Source organism: Rhinatrema bivittatum, chromosome 9 (assembly GCF_901001135.1).
Source record: "Rhinatrema bivittatum chromosome 9, aRhiBiv1.1, whole genome shotgun sequence".
Classification (NCBI taxonomy): domain Eukaryota; kingdom Metazoa; phylum Chordata; class Amphibia; order Gymnophiona; family Rhinatrematidae; genus Rhinatrema; species Rhinatrema bivittatum.
In genome coordinates this window covers 151,140,849-151,160,057 of record NC_042623.1, presented here as the reverse complement: position 1 = coordinate 151,160,057, position 19,209 = coordinate 151,140,849, and the positions used below count along the sequence as shown (strand labels likewise).

Below are 19,209 nucleotides of genomic sequence, written 5' to 3'. Positions count from 1 at the left end.
TCTGACAAGCAACATTGTAAGCATGGAAATTGGGCAGGCCCAACCCACCCCAAGCCTTCGGGTGCACCAGTGTTTGATAGGCAATCTGTGCACGCTTACCCGCCCATATAAATTGGATCAATCCCCTCTGCAATTTATTAAGATCATAAACCTTAAGCCAAAGGGGAAGCATGTGTAACTTGTATAGCAATTTAGGAACAATCATCATTTTAACTAGAGCACAACGCCCTGAAAAATTGAGGGGAAGAGACTGCCAGGCCTGCAAATGCCGCCCCAAGGATGCCAAGGTTTCACATATGTTACACTCATAGAGCTTATCCAATTCTCTGGGGATCCATACTCCTAAATATTTTAGTTTCCCAGGTGCCCATTTGAAGAGGAAGGAGCCAGGCCACGTCTGTGGAAGCCGTGAATGTAGGGCCAATGCTTCTGACTTGGAAAAATTAATGCGAAGGCCCGCTATATCCCGAAACTGTGTAAAAATAGTGAGTATTACGGGTACACTCTGCCAGGGTTGTCCGACAAAGAGCAGAATGTCATCCACAAACAAAGCAAGTTTAACGGGATGTCCACTCAAACTGATTCCCCAAAATCCTTTGTCCCGTCATAACTTCTCAGCTAGTGGCTCTATTGCCAGTACAAATAGTAAGGGGGAAAGGGGGCACCCTTCCCGAACCCCACATTGCAGAGGGAAGGAAACCGATAAACCTCCGTTAATAAGAATTTTGGCACTAGGATTGTTGTACAGAACTTGTAGCCATGTAACAAAGTCCCCAGTTATCCCATATTGCTGAAGCACCCAAAACATATAGTCCCAGGATAAGGAGTCAAAAGCCTTTTCAGCATCCAAACTTAGAATATGAGCTTCTTCCTAGGGATAATAATTTAGGGCAGCAATGAGCCGTCTCACATTTTGTACCCCTTGGCGACGAGAAACAAAGCCAATCTGATCTGAGTGCACCAAGGTGGGCAAGATAATGCTGAGCCAAGCTGCCAAAACTGCTGCAAGAATTTTGATGTCCACATTTATTAGAGAAATGGGCTGGTAAGATCCCACCTCTTGTAAATCCCTCCCTTGTTTTGGCAATAAAATGATAGTGGAACAATTTTCATCCGGTGGGAGGTTCTTACTCTGAAGGAGAGAGTTATAATATGAGATTAAACTACTCAATAATGGGAACTTTATTATTTTGTAAAACTCGTTACTTAGCCCATCAGGACCAGCTGCCTTGCCCTTTTTCAGTTTCTGTATGATAGCAAAAATTTCAGAGTCCACAATGGGGGCATTTAATGTATGGAGGGTGTCTCCAGGCAGGTTTGGCCAATTTAGATGTTGAAAAAAAGCTTCCAACTGCAATCGAGGGAAAGGTTTAGATGCATATAAGCGACTTGAAATACTTTACAAAACTCGCTTCAATATTATGTGAATCAGTATGGTTTTGCGAGGTCTGGTTAAGTTCGCGAGAAGCCTACCCGGAACATTCCCATGTTTAAATAATTGATATTTAAAATATCTTCGTGATTTCAACGCTCTCTGGTGCAGAGCATTGTTTAAGGCATTCCGTATCCGGTCAGCCTCTTGCTTGTTGGCTGGAGTTGAGTTGCAAGCAGATTTAACCTGCGCTCGCTTTAGCTCTGTGGTAAGACGCATAATTTCTGCATTTCTCTGCTTGTTACGCTTGGCAACGTAAGCAATAATTTTCCCCCTCATTACTGCTTTTCCAGCGAGCCAAAGCGTGTGCGGGTCAATGCCGGGCGTATTATTGAATTGAATATACTCGTCCCATCCCTCTTTAAGGTACTCCTGAAAGCGCACATCAGAGTCTAAATCTGGAGGCATTCTCCAAGAAAAAGCTGCAGGAAGGGACCTACCCAAATTTAAAGTAACAGAGACGGAGGCATGATCAGAAATTGAAATAGGCCCGATAGTGGAATCTGAGACGTGAGAAAAAAAACGCTCGGGCACCAAAATATAATCCAACCTTGAATAAGAGCTATGAGGATGAGAAAAAAATGTGAAATCCTGTTCCCCTGGGTGTAGAGTCCTCCAAACATCTATTAAATTGGGTTCATTACAGAGAAAATTAACACCTTGTTGCATGTCATTACTGCTCGCAGCTCTAGGGGACTCACAATCAATTTGCTTATCCATGACCGAATTGGTCGCCTCCCAAAATGAGGGCGCAATCAGGTAATTTCGTTAAAATACCACCAAATGGGTGAAATAATCATGGGAATAGACGTTTGGAGCATAGGCATTACAAAAAGCTATTCTTTGATGACAGAGTGTCCCCACCACAATGACATAACGACCTTCCACATCCTGTAACACCTCATCCAGCTGAAAGGGTACCTGTTTGTGCAGAAGTATTGCTGTCGTGAAGAATACGAGGATGAGTAGCAGCTCCCAACCCACTCCCGCTTCAATTTGTTATGTTCCAGCTCCGTCAAGTGAGTCTCCTGTAAAAAGACCACCTGTGATTTGGAACGCTAAAACATGGATAGCAATTTTTTCCTTTTGATTGGAGAATGTATGCCATCCACATTCAGAGATGTTATCTTAACCGATACCATATCAGCAGTTTAAAGGGAACATAATAATAGAAGATAGCACAGAAGTGACAATGACAGTGACGGGACCAAGCGCCCCCCAGCCTGGGCGCCCCGTCTCCCACGTCTGAAACAATAGAAAATCTTTCCAGACAGATTTAAGGAACCGAAAGGGCTCCTGGGCGTATCTTTGAACCCTCCCCTCTCCCCCCCAACCTGTTTCCCACACACCCACACACGGTCTGCATCCATACCCACACATACTCCACACATACGGGTCTCATCCAACTCCATAACTTTTTGCTCCACAAGAGGCACGAAATACCCATCTGCCCCATACGGCCATGGGCTACCCTCTGTCCCCTCCCCCCCCCCCCCCCCCCCAAGCCTTCGCCGCCACCATCCCCCTTCCTTATACTTAAGGTACTACAGCTGATGACATTGAAACAAACACTTTGAAGTTTACTAAACCACTGAATCGCCCCTCAAAGAACAGTGAATTGTAATAAAAAAAAACCAACTGTGAGGAGACGAGAATTGTACCCTTAATTAGGGGCCCAAAGTCAGTCATAGGGTAACTACAGTGAATTGAAAAACAAAGTCTTTTGTAAATGCAGAGCCAGCAGGCTCACACCGCTAGGAATTTGAAGACCTGACTTGCTGGCGTATTTCAGTCCAGCAGAGCTGCGTCACTCAAGTAGCATTGACTTGTTCCAGCGAGGATATAAAAGAATTGGCTTCCTCCTTTTTAGAGAAAAACAGGGTAGTACCATTGTGCTGCACTCGGAGTTTGGCAGGAAAATGTAGTGCAAACTGGATCCCCCTTTTGTGTAACTCTGTGCATGCAGGAGACATAGCTTTACGCTGTGCTGAGACTGCTGCGGAGAAATCATGAAACAGCATGATCCAGTGGCCCTGAAATTCCACACCCCTGTGCTGCCGAAAGGCTCTCATAAGTTGAATTTTGTGGGACCAGTTTAAAATTCTGGCCATCACAGGCCGAGGCTTGTTAGTCGCTTCCCTGGTCAGCCCCATTCTGTGTACCCTTTCGCAGCGCAAGCGACCAGAAATCAAAGTCAGACCCACCTGAGCCGGCAGCCAGACTTCAATAAGATCATACAATTCTTGGTCTGACACGGATTCTGGAAGGCCAATTATTTTGATATTGTTACGTCGGTTCCTATTCTCTTGATCCTCTAAACGGTCCAGCAGCGAGGAATTTTGCGTGGTTAGGTCTTGTACTTGCCTTTCCACAATATGCAGCCGGTCTTCCTGCTCCACCTCGTCCAGCCTTTTAGCCTGCCCCTCTACTGCATTCTTTATTTCCTCCATGGAGGATTGAATTTTTAACAGCCTGGCATCCAGCACTTCAGCAACCCTAGCAGATATTTTTAGGAGGGCCGTCTCAGAGACCTCTGCCACCGGAGCTGTGCTGTCTCCTGCGATGGCGGCAGCCATCTTGGCCACACTATGCCTTTTCTTCTGGGGAGTCCGCGCCGATCTTTGGCGCATATCAGGTCGCAGGGCGCTCGTTTTGGTCTCCAGCCGCGGCGAATCGACAGCCCCACACGTCCTCTATCACCACCAAGCGCCAGACAGGCAAAAGAAAAACAGACTGAGGGAGGATGGCGGCCGATTTGAACAGAGGTGCTCCGGAGCAAACTCACCAGGGGAGCCAGGTAGGCCGCACCAATCTCGGGCTCACTTCGGGTCTCTGGATGCTCGTTTTTTCGCCAAACTGCGGCGAAATAGCAGCCTTCGACGTCCTGCACTACATCCAGCTGAGAAAAAAATGTTTTTTATAATTTTAAGGGAGGGATGGCGGCCGATTCGGGGGGGGGGAGGGAGGGCCCGGAGCCAGCTCACAGTGCTGTCGACCCCAGTGACGTCATCCAGGAAGTCCCCGCTGCAGTTCACTTAAATAGTAGCATGCTCGTTAACCTCTATCTCCCTTGGGAGGTGGGCTTCACAAGCAAAAGAATGAATTCTATGCCATATTCTTTATACAGCTGAAGAGGAAAAGGACCAAAACAGTTTCCACTAGCTCTAGGTATACATAGAATAGATTGAACAGTTGAAAAGGAAACTTCCTGTAAAGATTTTACACTTTCAGTAGAAATTCTGACTTCAAGTTCCTCCAACTCAGATAAACAAAGAATGTGCAGCTAGACTCCCTCTCAGGCCATCAATTTTAGCTACAAAATAATACAAAAACTGGGATGCCATTATCTTTGGGCCTCCCTGATCCAAATACATCCAGCCTAAACCCAGACTGTAACTTTCCAATAGTACTGAAAATAGATCCAGAGGAATTAATGGCTGATTAAAAAAGAATTATCGCAATAAGGAAATTTAACTTCCTAATCTTTACATCATAGATCCTCAAAAACTCTCTATAGACTAAGTTATCAGCATCTTTTTTAGAATGACGCCAGTGTTGCTCAACTCTCCAACCTTCTTGCTTTAGATACCAGAGTTCAGTGGAAAACCAAGATGAAAAAGTTTTCTCAAATAAAAATGTGGTCTTTAAAGGAGCAATTTTCTCCAATACTTGATTAGCTACAGAATACCAATGATCTACTAAACATTGTGGATTTTCGCTGTGATGGATAAATGATCGATTCAAATTAGCCAGAACTTTTGAGGAATAAGTATTTTTTTTTCCAGCTTCTCTTTTTTAGCTGAATCCAATAGTCAGAAAGTACAATTTATCAGACAGTGGTCTGACCAAATCATTGAACTAACCAGCACATATGACTCAGAATTATGTAGGAATACAAGATCCAACATCTGACTTTTGTAATATGTAGGGTCCACCTCAAACCAACTGAAGCTATGTAGCATCATAGAGTAAAAAATCTGCTTCAGCCTCCAATAAAGTACAGCCTAAATGAATATTAAAATCCCCTAAAAAAGGAGGGAATTCTAAATGAATATTCCAGACTGTGTGTTATTATTTGTGGTAGTTGTGGATGGATCCTTGGGCAGGTGGCAGATGACCACGCCCCCGGGGGAAGATCCCGAGAGGGACCACCGGTCAGGCTCAGAGTATGGAGACAGACACACACTAGTTCTTTTATTAAACAGTATATTGAACCACCAGAGGTGGCAGTAGTGAGCTGGAAGCGCCCGGCTGGGCTGTAGTCCCTCAGATACTGGAACAGCGATCCCAGGATGGCTGGGCTATAGAGAAACTAAATATAGTGAGTAGACAGGGTATGCAGAGTTCCGGTACCAAACCTTGATAGTAACACTCACACACTAGTCTCATAGAAGTAGTCCAGATGTTGGAATGAGTTAGGTCCTCGAGGAGCGAGTACCTGGTTCCAGGGAAAGCTCTGAGAGAGAGATGGTGAGTCACTGGTGTAGTACACAGCGATGACTTCCAGGCAGAAGAGGTATTCAGCAACCAGTCCGGGAACATGGGCCCTCGAGGAGCGAGTACCGGTTCCAGACTGTGACCTGAAAAACAAAGAGAGAGCGAGGCCCCCGAGGAGCGGGTACCCCTGGTAAGTCCGAGGAGGCAGAGTAGCTTAGGTAGAATAACCCTTGCTAATTCAATTAGTTAGCGTTTTCAGAGACCTTATATATCCGACACGGATGACTTCATCTCAGGGGACGACCCTGAGGATTCGCGCCACTGCTGTTACTTCAGTCGGGGCCGTGCCGCGCTCGCGCCCCTAGGCATTCTGAGAACATGGCGGAGTACAGCGTCTAGCCGGTCCGGGGATGCCGAAGGAGAACGGTAGGATGACGCCACGGCAACCAAAGCTTCCAGCGGGCAGAGAGGGAGTCGCCAAGAGGTAAAGAGGGCGGAGTGGAGACGTCGGGCAGCGACAGTCGTAACACTGTGCTAACTCCTTGAAAGATTGTTCAGAGCCATGACAATTAGACAATTAAAATTACAAAACGTTTATCCAATCTGAGATAACAGATTTATGAGAACAAGATTGGTTAATCATTCTTTGTACACTTGTATCCTAAAGTGATTTAACTTTAACAAGCGTGACACTAGAAAATGGAAAATTTTGGCAAAAGTGTCTCTTTCTTGAAGAGGTATGGTTATCACCTACAGCCTTCTTCCATTTTTTTTGTGTGTTTCTCACCACAGAGAGGTAGTTTCAATTTTTTTGCATTAATTTTTTTGACCACAGAGATTTTCACTTCCTGCATTTGACTCTATAAGGCTCCTTGGGGCAGAATTTTGCATGAAAAAGCAACAAAAAATTTCTGGTTTTGATTTCTTTAATATTTTTCTCTTTGGAATGAATTTTGCATGTAAATATTAAATAGGGTGAGGTTTTAATGAATCTGGAGAACAGGGTTGTATAGCAGTGTTTTGGGTGTCTTCAGAATTGGGCACCCTAGATTCGGCCATGTTGGAGAACAGTCTGACAAAAAATTAACCAAAGATGGATGCCTTTCCTGCATTAATACATCTTTTTCAGTCTTCTTTCATACTTAAGATAGTATAGCAGATTCCCCATCTGGGGCTTTATCTTAACTAGGGGTGCCAGGAGTCCGGGTTTGAGTCCGGATGGGAAGAATTCTCTTCCAAGGCCCTGGGCACATTCACTCTTTGGTGTACTCATGGCTCACACTCTAGGTAGAAAATCTTGCTAAGGTGAAATACTGTCCAGAAGAGGTGCAAAAAAATCAAAATGAGTAGAAGTGGTAGAAAATAGACTCAACCCAGTGTCCATCCATTCAGCTCAGTCATTAGTTAGAATAGACAACTGGAAAAATACTCACTAGAGTCCAGAAGTGGTGTTTAACATAAATTGCATAACAAATAAAAATATCCAAAAACATCAGATTAGAATGAGGAAAAACAGTAGTGTCTTTGTCCATTCTAAAGTTATTTCACTCCTTTCCTACCTCTTTCACCTTCATCCTCAGCCAACATATCCTCACCAGTGGGGTGGGACAACTAAAGTGTAGTCTCTGACATCAGCAAATATGTTGGAAAACATATCCAGTTCAAAAATAGCACAAAGTGATTCCAAACTTCACACAACCTTAAAATCGTAATCCAATTATCCAAAACTAAAGCTCTGGATAATTCCCTCTCCAAAGTCCTCGGAAAATCCGCTTCACCCTCGCTTGAATTGGATGCTTGGGCAAAAAGGTATTGAATCCCAATCTTCAGGGAGACAGGGAGGTAACCCTTCCCTTCAGATCAGAAAAACACAATCCTCAATAGCAAATCTCTTCTCTTTCAATCTGCTGCATAAGAGCCAGAAGGAAACTCTCTTCCACCTTTTCTCAAGATTAGGGAGTGATCTCTCACTAGTCTCCAACCTCTTTGTCGAAATCCTGGGAGGGATTTCCAATTATTTTCCAATGGCTCCTTCAGTCTTCTGTCTCACTGGACTTGCTCCCAGGATTTATAAACCCCAGGTTGCCTCACCCCAATAAGGTGAGGTTTATGGGAGGAATTCTAAAACCAACACTCCTCCTACTGCTCCTAGTTTAGAGAAATATGCATTGGGGAAAAAATATTGACGGGTTGAGACCCCCTCGGAGTAGGAAATCATTTTTGTAGTGTAGCTCGTAATTAATCGTACTTTCTTTTGGTTTCTAGAAAGGAAAAAAAACGGTGGCTTTAACTGCCATTCTTAGGTTTATGTAAAACAATTATTTAAGCTATGTGAATACATTTTTCCACTTTTTCCTAACAAAATGCCTTCTAAATTGTCAGTTTTAGGTTGGCCGAGTCACATTTCCTAGTGCCTGGTTTTGTACTTTCCAGAGATTTTTTTTATGAAGTGGAAGGCTCACGTTTTGCTACACTAATAAAACCTCTTTTTTTTTTTTTAACTTATAAGCTAATCGATCGGCGTCACGCCGCTATTTTCAGGTCACCGAGGGCCTGCGCCGGACTCCGGACCCACCCAACCCTTTCCCGGAGGCCAGGGCCGAGCCCATGGCATTCCCAGCGGCGATAGGGAGGGGGGGGCGGGGCCTGGGTCTCATATACACACGCGCGCGCGCGCGCGCCCGCCCGCCCAGAGCTTATCCGGTCGGGAGCAGCAGGGGGCGCAGGGCTGCCGTCGGCCAGCTTTGCAGGGAGAGCATCGCTGAGTGCCTCGAGCCTTGCACCGCGCGGGGGTCCAGCCGGAGGCGAGGGAGCTGCGAGTCCGGGCAGGTGAGTGCGAGTGAGGCCGCCCCCACCCTCCCCCTCTTCCCTTGCCAGGATCGGGAGCCCGGGAGGTGGCTCAGACGGAGCAGGGCATCCTGCCTCGTGCTTGTGATCAGCGAGAAGGGGAGCAAGGGAGGGATCCGATGCTGGAGAAAGCATTGCGCCCTTGGAACAAAGTTGTTTTTTTTTTGGCAGCTTTGCTCTCCCCTGCCCAGGATACGCGTCTGGATACTTCTCGGCAGCGCTGAGTGCTCTTCCCACGTGTCGCTCGTTTCTCTGTGTGATGGGAGGAAATGACAGAAAAGGGGAAAAATAACTATTCAGTCTTGCCAGAGGCAATCTGAGCTGGAGGAGGAAAGCTGAACGGTTCGTGGAGGCAGAGAGGATCCCTGAGAGTGGTAGGAGAAGTGGCTGCCAGGGACAGGGAGTCGTACTGTGTGCAAAGACTGGATTTGATTACTCGCTTTTTCAAATCTGAGCCCAAGGCATATTCCAGGTATAGCTTGATATTTTACTGTCCGAGAAAGCTCATAAGCAGTTTTTACCTAAGGCAAGAAGGGTGAAGTGGCTTGCCCAAGGTCACAGGGGACATCATTAGGAGATCCGAGTTTTGAACTCAGGCATCAGTAGGTCTTAGCTTGCTTCTCTAACCACTAGGCTACTCAACTCCTAGGACATGTCATACCCATTGCATGGCCATTCTGGCAGGCTGATGCAGGTAGCTAAATGTTAAAACAGCATGCGCTTGATTTCAGCACGTGGCTTTAATGCTGAATTTAAAATATATTTTAACTCCTGATGCAGTAAGCTAATGCTATGCAACTGCATAGGAGTTAAAAAAAACCAAAAAACCGCACACAAACTTTAAAACTGCATTCTGCACAGGCTGAATTACATTTTAACTTGGGAAGGATGGCAGGCCATTATCAAACGGATAAATACTGATTTATCTGGCAGCAGGTAGTAACTGCCAGATAGCTGGATAAGTCTGAACTTAGCCAGCTGCCAGCACTTACCTAGAGTGTTCCTGACTTTTTTCCCGTTTTTTTTTTTTTTTTTGCAGCATTGGAAACTTAACTTCAAACTCTGACCCAGGAGTTAAGTTTCCAGCACTAAAAAACATGTGCTGGCCAAACAGTCTCTTTGCATGGGATTTCCATGTGAGGGCGCTAAACAGTACGCCCTTTTCTGCACTCCTTGCTGTATCGACAGTAACTTTGCGTACAGAAAATGCCATTGAAGTGCAGGCAGAACTTTCTGCATCAGCCAGTGAAAGTTTTATTTATGTAAACAATTTGTAGCCTGCTGATCCACAAACCTCAGCGGGTAACAGAGGAATCAATATAGACAGCACAAGACTAATACTTATAATATATACTAATAAACTAAAGTAAAACAAAGCAATGTTTACTGCAAGTCCTGACTGAATGAATTCTCCATCCAAAAATGTATTGCCCTGTCCAAGGCTGCTTCTGAGTCCAGTTTTATGGGCAGTAGTAAGGACCAGAATCCCTTCCTTATCTGAGAAACGGTGTCAGTTTTATTTTCTTTGTCTTTTTCTTGGTATTTCTCTCAGAATAAGGAAGTCTAAATGCCCTACCGAGGACCAAAGAATATCCATTTGAACGATAAAATTCACAGTTCATATTTTAATGAAAAAGTCCTCTCAACCAAAGCATTTTACAGACTGGTAACACAGACGACCCAGTTATGATCAATTATCTTATCTACTTTTGAAGGATTGTAAATGAAATTGACCACGTCTGGAATTTGAACTCCCGTATTCCAAGTTTACCCAACGTTATAACTTGATATTGTTCCCAGCCGGTCTGTCCTTCTTGTACTGTGCTCATCTGGCTAAGCAATTTGGTTTAAGGTTTTGAAATAGTTCTCTTTCTTGATACAAAAAAAACCCACCCAATTCTGTTCTTATAAACATGAAATTCTAAGGCCAGTTCATTGAAACCAATAACCATTGCCAGAGAAACTAAGAACAGGTTTAATGAGATGCTGTTATAGATGCTTTAATTTTTGACAGCACCGGAAACTGAAGTCTTCTGTTTACCCAGAAAACAAGAACAGCTCAGGGTAATGGAAGTGCAATATTAGTCACGTATCACACATTTACCTGCCAGTATGTTTCACCCTGATTCTGAGGAGACTGCTGCACGGCAGTTTCTGTTTCTGTTAGCTGTTTAGTCTTGCTGCTGAAACTGCCAACCTGGGTTCCAGTTACTGCCAAATTAGAGTTGCGACCACAACTCGTTTTATGTAGACTAAACATTTTTTCTCAGTTGATAGTAATTCTTGGTTGCTGCAAGCCTGAATTAGATTTGAACTGGTGACTTAGCAGTGAAAGGCTCTGTACCCATGCACCAGTTTCTTGATACGTTTCAATCTCTTTATAATGTTTGAATTGTGCCTACAATTAAACTTAAAAGAGAACTCCAGGCATTCCCTTGATGATGATAATATAGCACTTGCACATACATTATTCAACATTTTGTGGTACTGCTCTAACTCCGATTTAGCAATATCATTGTTGTATCTTTTTAGATAATTCAGCAGTTGCACTAGTTGTGCTGTTGGTGAGGAAAATGCACACGTATGTCTGTTTCTGGTCCAAGTGCGAGACAGCAAAAAGCCACACTGGTTTTGTCATCCTGGTAGGAAAGGCAGCAACCAATGAGAGTCGCTAATCCCCTGCTATTTGTTTGAAAGTTTATGGCTGTGATGATATGCAATAATTCTATTAATTATAAAGACTATTTATCTACTAATATATGCTAATTAAAATGGATTAATATTATTTTTTGTAAACAAGGCAAATGCTGTAACAGAGGACAACAGTAGTTTTCTTCTCCTTAAATTCTGCACAAATTTGTGGTGCCTCTCCCTTTTATGACAAACGGACACTGGATAGCAACAGATTTAAAAAGTAATTGTGAGAGAGATATATTGATTGGAAACGGGGAAATAATATTTGTCTTTTAGCTGGAAGTCTGAATTAAAAAAAAATTTAAAATATAGTGGATTTAAAAGCATTATTGATGAAAGATGAGGCACTGCAAGGACATCACAGTGGGAAGGCCATTTGTCAAAGATGGCTAGAAATAGACGTTTGACACTTGAATTGGAGTGGAGGAGTAGCCTAGTTGTTAGAGCAGTGGGCTGTAAACCAGGAGACTAGGGTTTGTCCAACTATCACTCCTTGTGACCTTGGGCTAGTCACTTTACCCTCCATTACCTCAGGTACAAACCTAGGGGGTCATTTTCTTTGCGGATCGCACACGATAAGGGACGTTTTGCACGCCGACAGCGAAAGGAACGCTTCTTTATCACTGCCAGTTTCGCGCCGAATAACTGCACCTTTTATGGTGCAGTTATTCGGCACGACGCCGGCAGCGATTACACCGCGGAGGTGTGATCGCTGCCAGCTAGCGCAGGACTGCCCCCCGCTCGCCCCCCCCCATTACCGCGAGATTCGTGCCGGCACGGTGTTTTTGTAAATCTAGGCCTTAGATTGTAAACCCTCTGGGGATAGGGAAATACCTACAGTACCTGAATGTAATCCACTTTGAAGCACTGCGTAAAGTGAAATATAAAAAAATACCATAGTGATTTTCTTTGTTCTTGTATATGTATCAAAATGCTGTTTCACTTTTCATTTTTCTAAATAATCCTAAAGTTTTGTTCACTCTAAAGTTCTCCAAATCTGGGTCTGTCTGATTTACCTGGATTATGAAAGACGTGCGGATAATCCCGAGACTTCTGACAAAGATCGTGCTTGAAGCCTTGACGACTGGTGCTACTACGCCCCAGTTTCAAACTTGCGCTAATTTCACCCCCCTTCTTGTGTCTGTCACTATGTTCCAATACATGTGCTTGTATTTTTGAGGCAAAAGTCAGTTACACTATTCAGGATTTTGTAAGAGCAATCGGTAATTTTCAAAGGAAAATGTAACATGCTGTCCTAGCAATTTTCAAAAGTCCACTGACCCCCGTTAAGTGTACTTGATGCTGGTAAATCCCTATGGACAGTTTAATGGCATAACCATCCAAGTGTCAAACAAGCCTTTGAGAATTACTACAATATATGCTATTGAATTGTCATTAGGTTTTACCTCATATGGAGGGTAACATTTAAATTGGCGCATGGGTACATGTGCGCGTGGTCGTCGGCCTGCACCCAGGGACGCGGCTCATTTATAACATACGTGCACGTGTGTGCTGAATTTTAAGTGGGCCTGGCCTGTGTGCGCAAGTTGCACTTCTGCCGCGTACATGGGGGGATTTTAAAAGGGACGCGCACCAAAAGGCAGTTTTACCAGTTTGTTCCCAGTTTGTCCAGTTAACAGATCCTCCAACCCCCCCCCCCTTGTTTGAAAGCTTGTATACCCCCCGTTACCCCAGACCCTTTAAACCCCTCCGAAATGGCTCGCTGTGTTCATTTATTTTTGCTTACGTGCCATCCATAGCAAAAGTACAGTAATGTGGCAGGGGGCTTCTGCGCACGCCGGATAGCGGAAGTATTCATGCGCAAATTTCTAGTTAAAGTCCCAAAATGCCCAGGCCCCGCCCCACCCCTTTTTGAGACATTCCGAGAAGTGCGTACAGCAGCATTTACGTGCGTATCCGGGTGGCGTTTAACATCTGCACGAGCGAGCCCCGCATATTCTCAAATCCTCTAATTTCAGCACGCGTCGGGCTTTTAAAATTCGCCTTTAAATGTACTCAATGCGGTTCAATGTGCTTATGAAACTTGCTGCAATAGTAGGTTAAGATTTATATTTACATTTTCCTTTGACCATAACCTCCTGTGTTTTATGGGTCAGGTAAATACAATCACCCTTGCAAGCTGTGCAGTTTAATAACAGTGGACGTGACTGAGTCTAAATCTGGACTGAGAAAAATTTCTGGAAGAAACATCACATTCAGTCACCTTGGAAAGATACAAAAAAAATTACATCCTATGATACACAAAGTCTCTGACACCTGTTTATTTATCCTAATGAAAGTGAACAGGCCCCTTCTCCTTACTCCCTCCCCTGCTTGATTTTAGACTGCCTCCTGTTTGGTGTTTCTTTGTAAAATATTATCCCTTTCATTACAATATGATTCTCATTATCCCCTGTAGGATGTGCAGACTCATTCTCTCATCACCAACATCTGGAACTTAAGTGTAGGAAGCCCGCTGAGAATACTCTGGCTTTGATGTCAGTTCAAACTGAGAACAGGAAACAAAATGCTTGCTCACTCTTTAGTCACCACTTTTTCTCTTTTAAATATACTCAAAAGCTCTAACGTTTCCCAGCTCCATAGGAATCAGCGGGGAAAAGAAAAAAAATTTAATTCATGGAGTAGGGAGAGGAATCATTAGGATTGTTCAGCACAGTACCTGGAGGAGGACCAATTTCTTTTGCCTATTCTTTGCTACTCTGAAACTTCAGGCTATTCCGCCCCTCCCAGGCTGAGATGTCTTGACAGATCAGAATTGTACTATACAGGAAAGGGATATTTATCTGCCTGCACAGCAGAAAGCATGAAGTTGTGATCACATAGGACATTACTCCTATACCAACAACAACAAAAAACTTCCTTGATGTTAGAATACAAGAGATAATGGTGAAGGAGAAAACCAAAAACAGCACTGCTAGCAGAAGTATCAGTAGCAAACAGAGAAATAAATGGCAGTCATTTTCATTTTGCTTTATTTTTGCTTCATTTTTAGTTTTTCTTTTTTAAAGTTTTGTTTTATATGATTTTTCGTTTTTCTAGTTTCATTTCATTTTTAGTGCGTGCTAAACTAAATTAGTGACGCTAACTTAAATTGATGTTAGTGCATGCTATTGATTTTAGTGCGCACTATTCCTATTTTGTGCACGTTACTTGAAATGCCGTACACTAAGAGAAAAAATGACTTGAAACAGTATAGAGCAGTGGTTCTCAACCTTTTTTCGGCCGGGACACACCTGACAGATGGTTCTCACATGCGTGACACACTGAACATGTGACCATCACGGGGCTAAATGTAAATATACATTCTGCATCCTCAGGAACCCCCTCGATCGACGATCCCCAACAATGGGTGCAGAGCAGAACTAGGGCATTACCCATAGAATTCACCATGCAAAAAAAAGATATTCTGGTTCTGATGACATCTCAGTAAAAGCAAAACAAACTCCCTTTACTACCAGACACAATAGCCCTCCTTATGAAAAGGCAATCATTTACCACTAATGCATATCCTCTTGAGAAAACACATCAAATAAGATTGATACAATTGCCTACATGCTAGTAAAATACCTCCCCTCAGTCACACACACAGAACTGACCTTCAAGTACAGAAAGACCACAAATTATAAATATGGAGCAGAAACTGGAATGGAAAACCAAAAAAAGCCACTCTGCATGCAGTGCGAACCTGGAGAAATGGAAAGAGAAATATAGTACCTAACACAGTCCCAGGATCTGCAATAATGCACAGAAACTAATCTGCACAAAGTTAAACCTGCGTTATGGAACACATAACAACCCTATCTATGAAAAGGCAACACTACAAATATTAAATCAGCTCTTAAACACTAATACACCTTCTATTAGGAAAACAGAACAAGCCAAGCTGCTATAGAGCCCAACACAGAAATAACTGTAAAACTATATTAAAAAATGTTTCAAAACAGCTGATGAACAGAATAAGGTCGAAAAATTAAAACTCATAATTAAAAATTGTCCAAATATCAATAAAATATTTCAAAACAGCAGACACATCACATAATACTCAATAATTAAAATGGCAGTCAATCAAGAAAAATAAACTTAAAATGCCACCTTTACTTACCCTCTCCAGCAACTTTCCTACTCCTTTCCCTTGAAAGCACATACCAGGAGCAGCAGCGGCTGCTGAAGCTCTATCCTCAGTCTTCTTCTTTAGGGCCCACAAGTTACACACACACACACACACACACACACACCCCAATTAAACCCTATGACCAGTCTTTGGCTCTCTCACACATCCCAATCACTTCCCTGCCAAGTCTCTTTCTCTCACACACACACCCCAGTCAGCTCCCTGCCCAGTCTGTCTCACACACACACACCCAGTCAGCTCCCTGCCCAGTCTCTCTCTCTCTCACACATACCCCAGTCACCTCCCTGCCCAGTCTCTGTCTCTCACACACACTTTGCTTAGAGCCCCAATGTTGTGTTCCCCTTTAATTTCGCAGTGGCAGATTTCCCAGTGCTGCCGCTGCCTTCTCAGCCGCACTGAAGCAGCAAACATTTATTTTAGAAAAATATGCCAAAGCACTCAAGCCTTTCTTCTGGCTGTCGGGATATCCCTAGGCTCCCGCGGCCCCCCCCCCCATCTGTCTGAAGTTACTGCTGCTGGGAGCTCCAATTGCCCCATCTGCAATCAGCATGGCTGAGTGCCACTTTTACTTTAATCGCGGCTTTGCCGTGTTCACTGTTGCATTGGGGGGGATCCCCGGAGCAATCGGCCTCTTCATGCTTGCGACTCGCTGCCGCTTTTGGGAATCCCTTCTCTATCGCTGTTCCCTGCCACTTTGGAAGCAGGAAATCCTGATGGGCCTCTTTTCTTTGTGGCTCGCCACTGTGTTTAATTTCAGCACTTCCAGCCCGTGTTGGCCACAGGGTCAGGCTTCTTCGCTGCCACGGCCCTGACACTGCCACTCCTCCAAGCCCCCCTCAAACCACCCCACCCCTGGGCTGTGTGATGCCCCCTTACTTCCTACCCCACCGGCCAATCAGTGGCTTCCTCCTCCCACTGGCAGGAAGAAGGAAGGAGGCTTCCAATTGGCCCGTGGGGGCAGGAAGAAGGGAGGAGGTTTCTCATTGGCCCGCGGGAGCAGGAAAAAGGTAAAGGGAAGTATAACTGGGGCTGTGGGACATGGGAGCCGCGACTCACCAGTTAAGAACCACTGGTCTATAGGGTACCACCTGCCTTGTGTCACATTTGGAAATGTAAAGTTTTTTTTTTTTGTAAATTGAATTAATAACATCAGTTTGTCATTTCTAGCTCATGCTGCATTATTACAGTGTCTTATTGCTTCTGTACCTCTCACCCCCTTTCTAGGTAGTGTTTTGGTGGTTAGAAACCATGAAGAGACATTTGCCTCTCTTTTTATTCACTACTGTGACTTTAATAGCAGTGTATTCCCAACCCGGTCCTGTGACTCCGGAGGAGCTTGGCTCAGACCTTGGGATCCAGGTTTTTAACCAGATCGTGAAATCCAAGCCTCAGGAAAATGTCATCGTGTCTCCTCGTGGGATTGCTTCGTTACTGGGAATGCTTCAGTTTGGTGCAGATGGCAAGACTAAAAAGCAGTTGACTACAGTGATGCGATATCGGATGCATGGTAAGTTCTTATTTGCTGTTATGGTGCTACCTTCTCTCACATTGTGTTTCCATTCTATCTTGCTCCTAAACCTCTGTGGATTGGATAGCTGCCTGGTGAATTAAATAGACTTCAGGTTGAGGCACTGTATGCTGGAATGCCTTAGCAGATCTTGACAGTCAGCAAGTACCTTGTGCACCAAGCATCCTTGTGTTCCTCCTTCAGTACACCCAAGTATCCCTTTATAAATATTAAGAGATTTTTTGATGTCATGCTTTGGTCAAAACTGTGCTTCCGGAGCTAAAGAAATCTGGCTTACACCTGTATTATAAACAAATCATACAAGATGAAATGCAGTGTACAGGGTGGCATTCAAAAGGAGCGTGTTCAAAAGAAGTGAACATCAAGGCATCAGAATAATTGTTTCTGAAGTACTGTTCTATGCGATGATATCAAAGATAAAACTGATACATATGCAGTATAATGAACCACACTCAGAAAACATTAGGGGGCCCTGAAAAGGTTAAGATAATAGAATTTGTTAAGTCTGTGCTAATTGACTTGCATAATAATTCTACTTAAAAGAGAATGTTGGTTATTTAACACAACAATCCTATACCAACCACGTTGGTTTTATTTTTTTGTTTTTAACTTATTTTAACTATGTGTAATCCACTTTAATATATGTGCTGTTCCAAATATTGCAAAACAAACCAGCACGTCTAAAAAGTGAACAGGAAAACCTCAGACAACCCTTATTGGAATCAAGCTTCATTCAGTGCATGATACACAGGCTTCAATTGCCATCATTGGGGGGGAACCTTTCAAAAGTCCATTTGTATTTTTATACTTTTGCTCACAATCAAAATTAAATGCTGTGCTTATCCCCTGGTCTTTACCCCAAAATTAGAGGGCTGTCTTGCATAAAAATACTTTTCATAATGCCTCAAATGGTGCAAACTAGTACTTATCTTTTTTTAATGCAAATGCTAACATGGTTCACGTTTCGCTGACTGATTAGCTTCAGGATTAGCTTTCGCTAGATTATTCATCACAACATTCGTCTGTTGTATTAGATTGTTCATCGCAACGCTAGTCTGCTGTAGCCTCCGTGGCTGTTTTTGTTTCAGTGAGGAAAAGAATGTGCTTTTAAACCATGCTGTCAATCAAGAACCAGTCACACAACTTAGAACTCAATTTAGACCAATCATTTGCTGCAAAACAAATGATATCACAATGCTGAAATTGCTAATCAAAAAAATAAAAATTTGTAAAATAAGCCAATCAGATTAATTTGCTTCTTTTTTTTTTTTTTTTTTCAATAGTAACCATTCATAATGGTGGTGAACTGAAAAGGAAAATAATTCATGAAAAACAATTTATAAAAAATTATTCTATTCATTCATAGAACTGAGCACTTGTGACTGTACTGAGTGTAAACGATGAATCCACAATTGCTCACAGTTCACCAGTTGTTTCTGTGATCCCTTACCTTGTGCATCTAGAGGAACGGAATCTATAATACGATCTTGAAAAGTGTGTTGATGATTCATACAGAGGTGCCCCAATGAGGCTTTGAAATGTTGATGTGTGATACAACTTTTATGTTCTGACAATCATGTTCTGACAAACATCTTTTGGGATGTTTTCCCCACCTACAAAAACTTGCACAGACAAGTCAAAATATATATACAACATAATCTTTTCTGTGCCAGGATGTCTGAAAACAGTGGTCTGTAATATCAACGGGTAAAATGAGCATTGTCCACAAATAGTATGTTGGTGTTAGTAAAAGGATTATATTTTGTTCCCATCACAGTTTTCGATTTCAGGTCGATTTGGAAAGATTTATGCAATCATTGCAATTAAAACTTTTTTTTTTTTTTGCATCACATCCAGTGACAGATACTTGTTCATCATGGATTAATAAAAGATCCACATGGATCCCACCAGGTCCATTAGACCCTATTCTATCAACCTTTAAGGATTCGGTGCTTCAGGATGTGGAGCAATTAAAATCTACATCTTAATGATCATATGATAGTTTATTTATGTAGAGCTTTTTCATACCGACATTCATGTAAAAATACATATAACATCGGTTTACTGCGAAACATCACATCGGTTTACAATGAAACAACTTTTTTTTGTAAAACCATT

The 19,209-nt window shown here is 43.1% G+C and overlaps 1 protein-coding gene across 3 annotated transcripts in view; it reads left to right on the top strand.

The window, feature by feature from the left end:
* Positions 1-8,564: 8,564 nt before the first annotated feature.
* SERPINE2 (serpin family E member 2) overlaps positions 8,565-19,209 on the top strand; it is a 50,117-nt gene continuing 39,472 nt past the window's right edge. The window contains exons 1-3 of one of the 3 annotated variants that reach the window (XM_029615820.1): positions 8,565-8,698; positions 8,888-9,188; positions 16,788-17,070. In XM_029615820.1, the coding sequence (XP_029471680.1) occupies positions 16,812-17,070 (259 nt within the window). In that variant the 5' untranslated portion in view covers positions 8,565-8,698; positions 8,888-9,188; positions 16,788-16,811. Of the gene's footprint in view, positions 8,699-8,887; positions 9,189-16,620; positions 16,676-16,787; positions 17,071-19,209 lie in introns of those variants that run through there. The other 2 variants (XM_029615819.1, XM_029615821.1) reach the window with 2 other exon arrangements.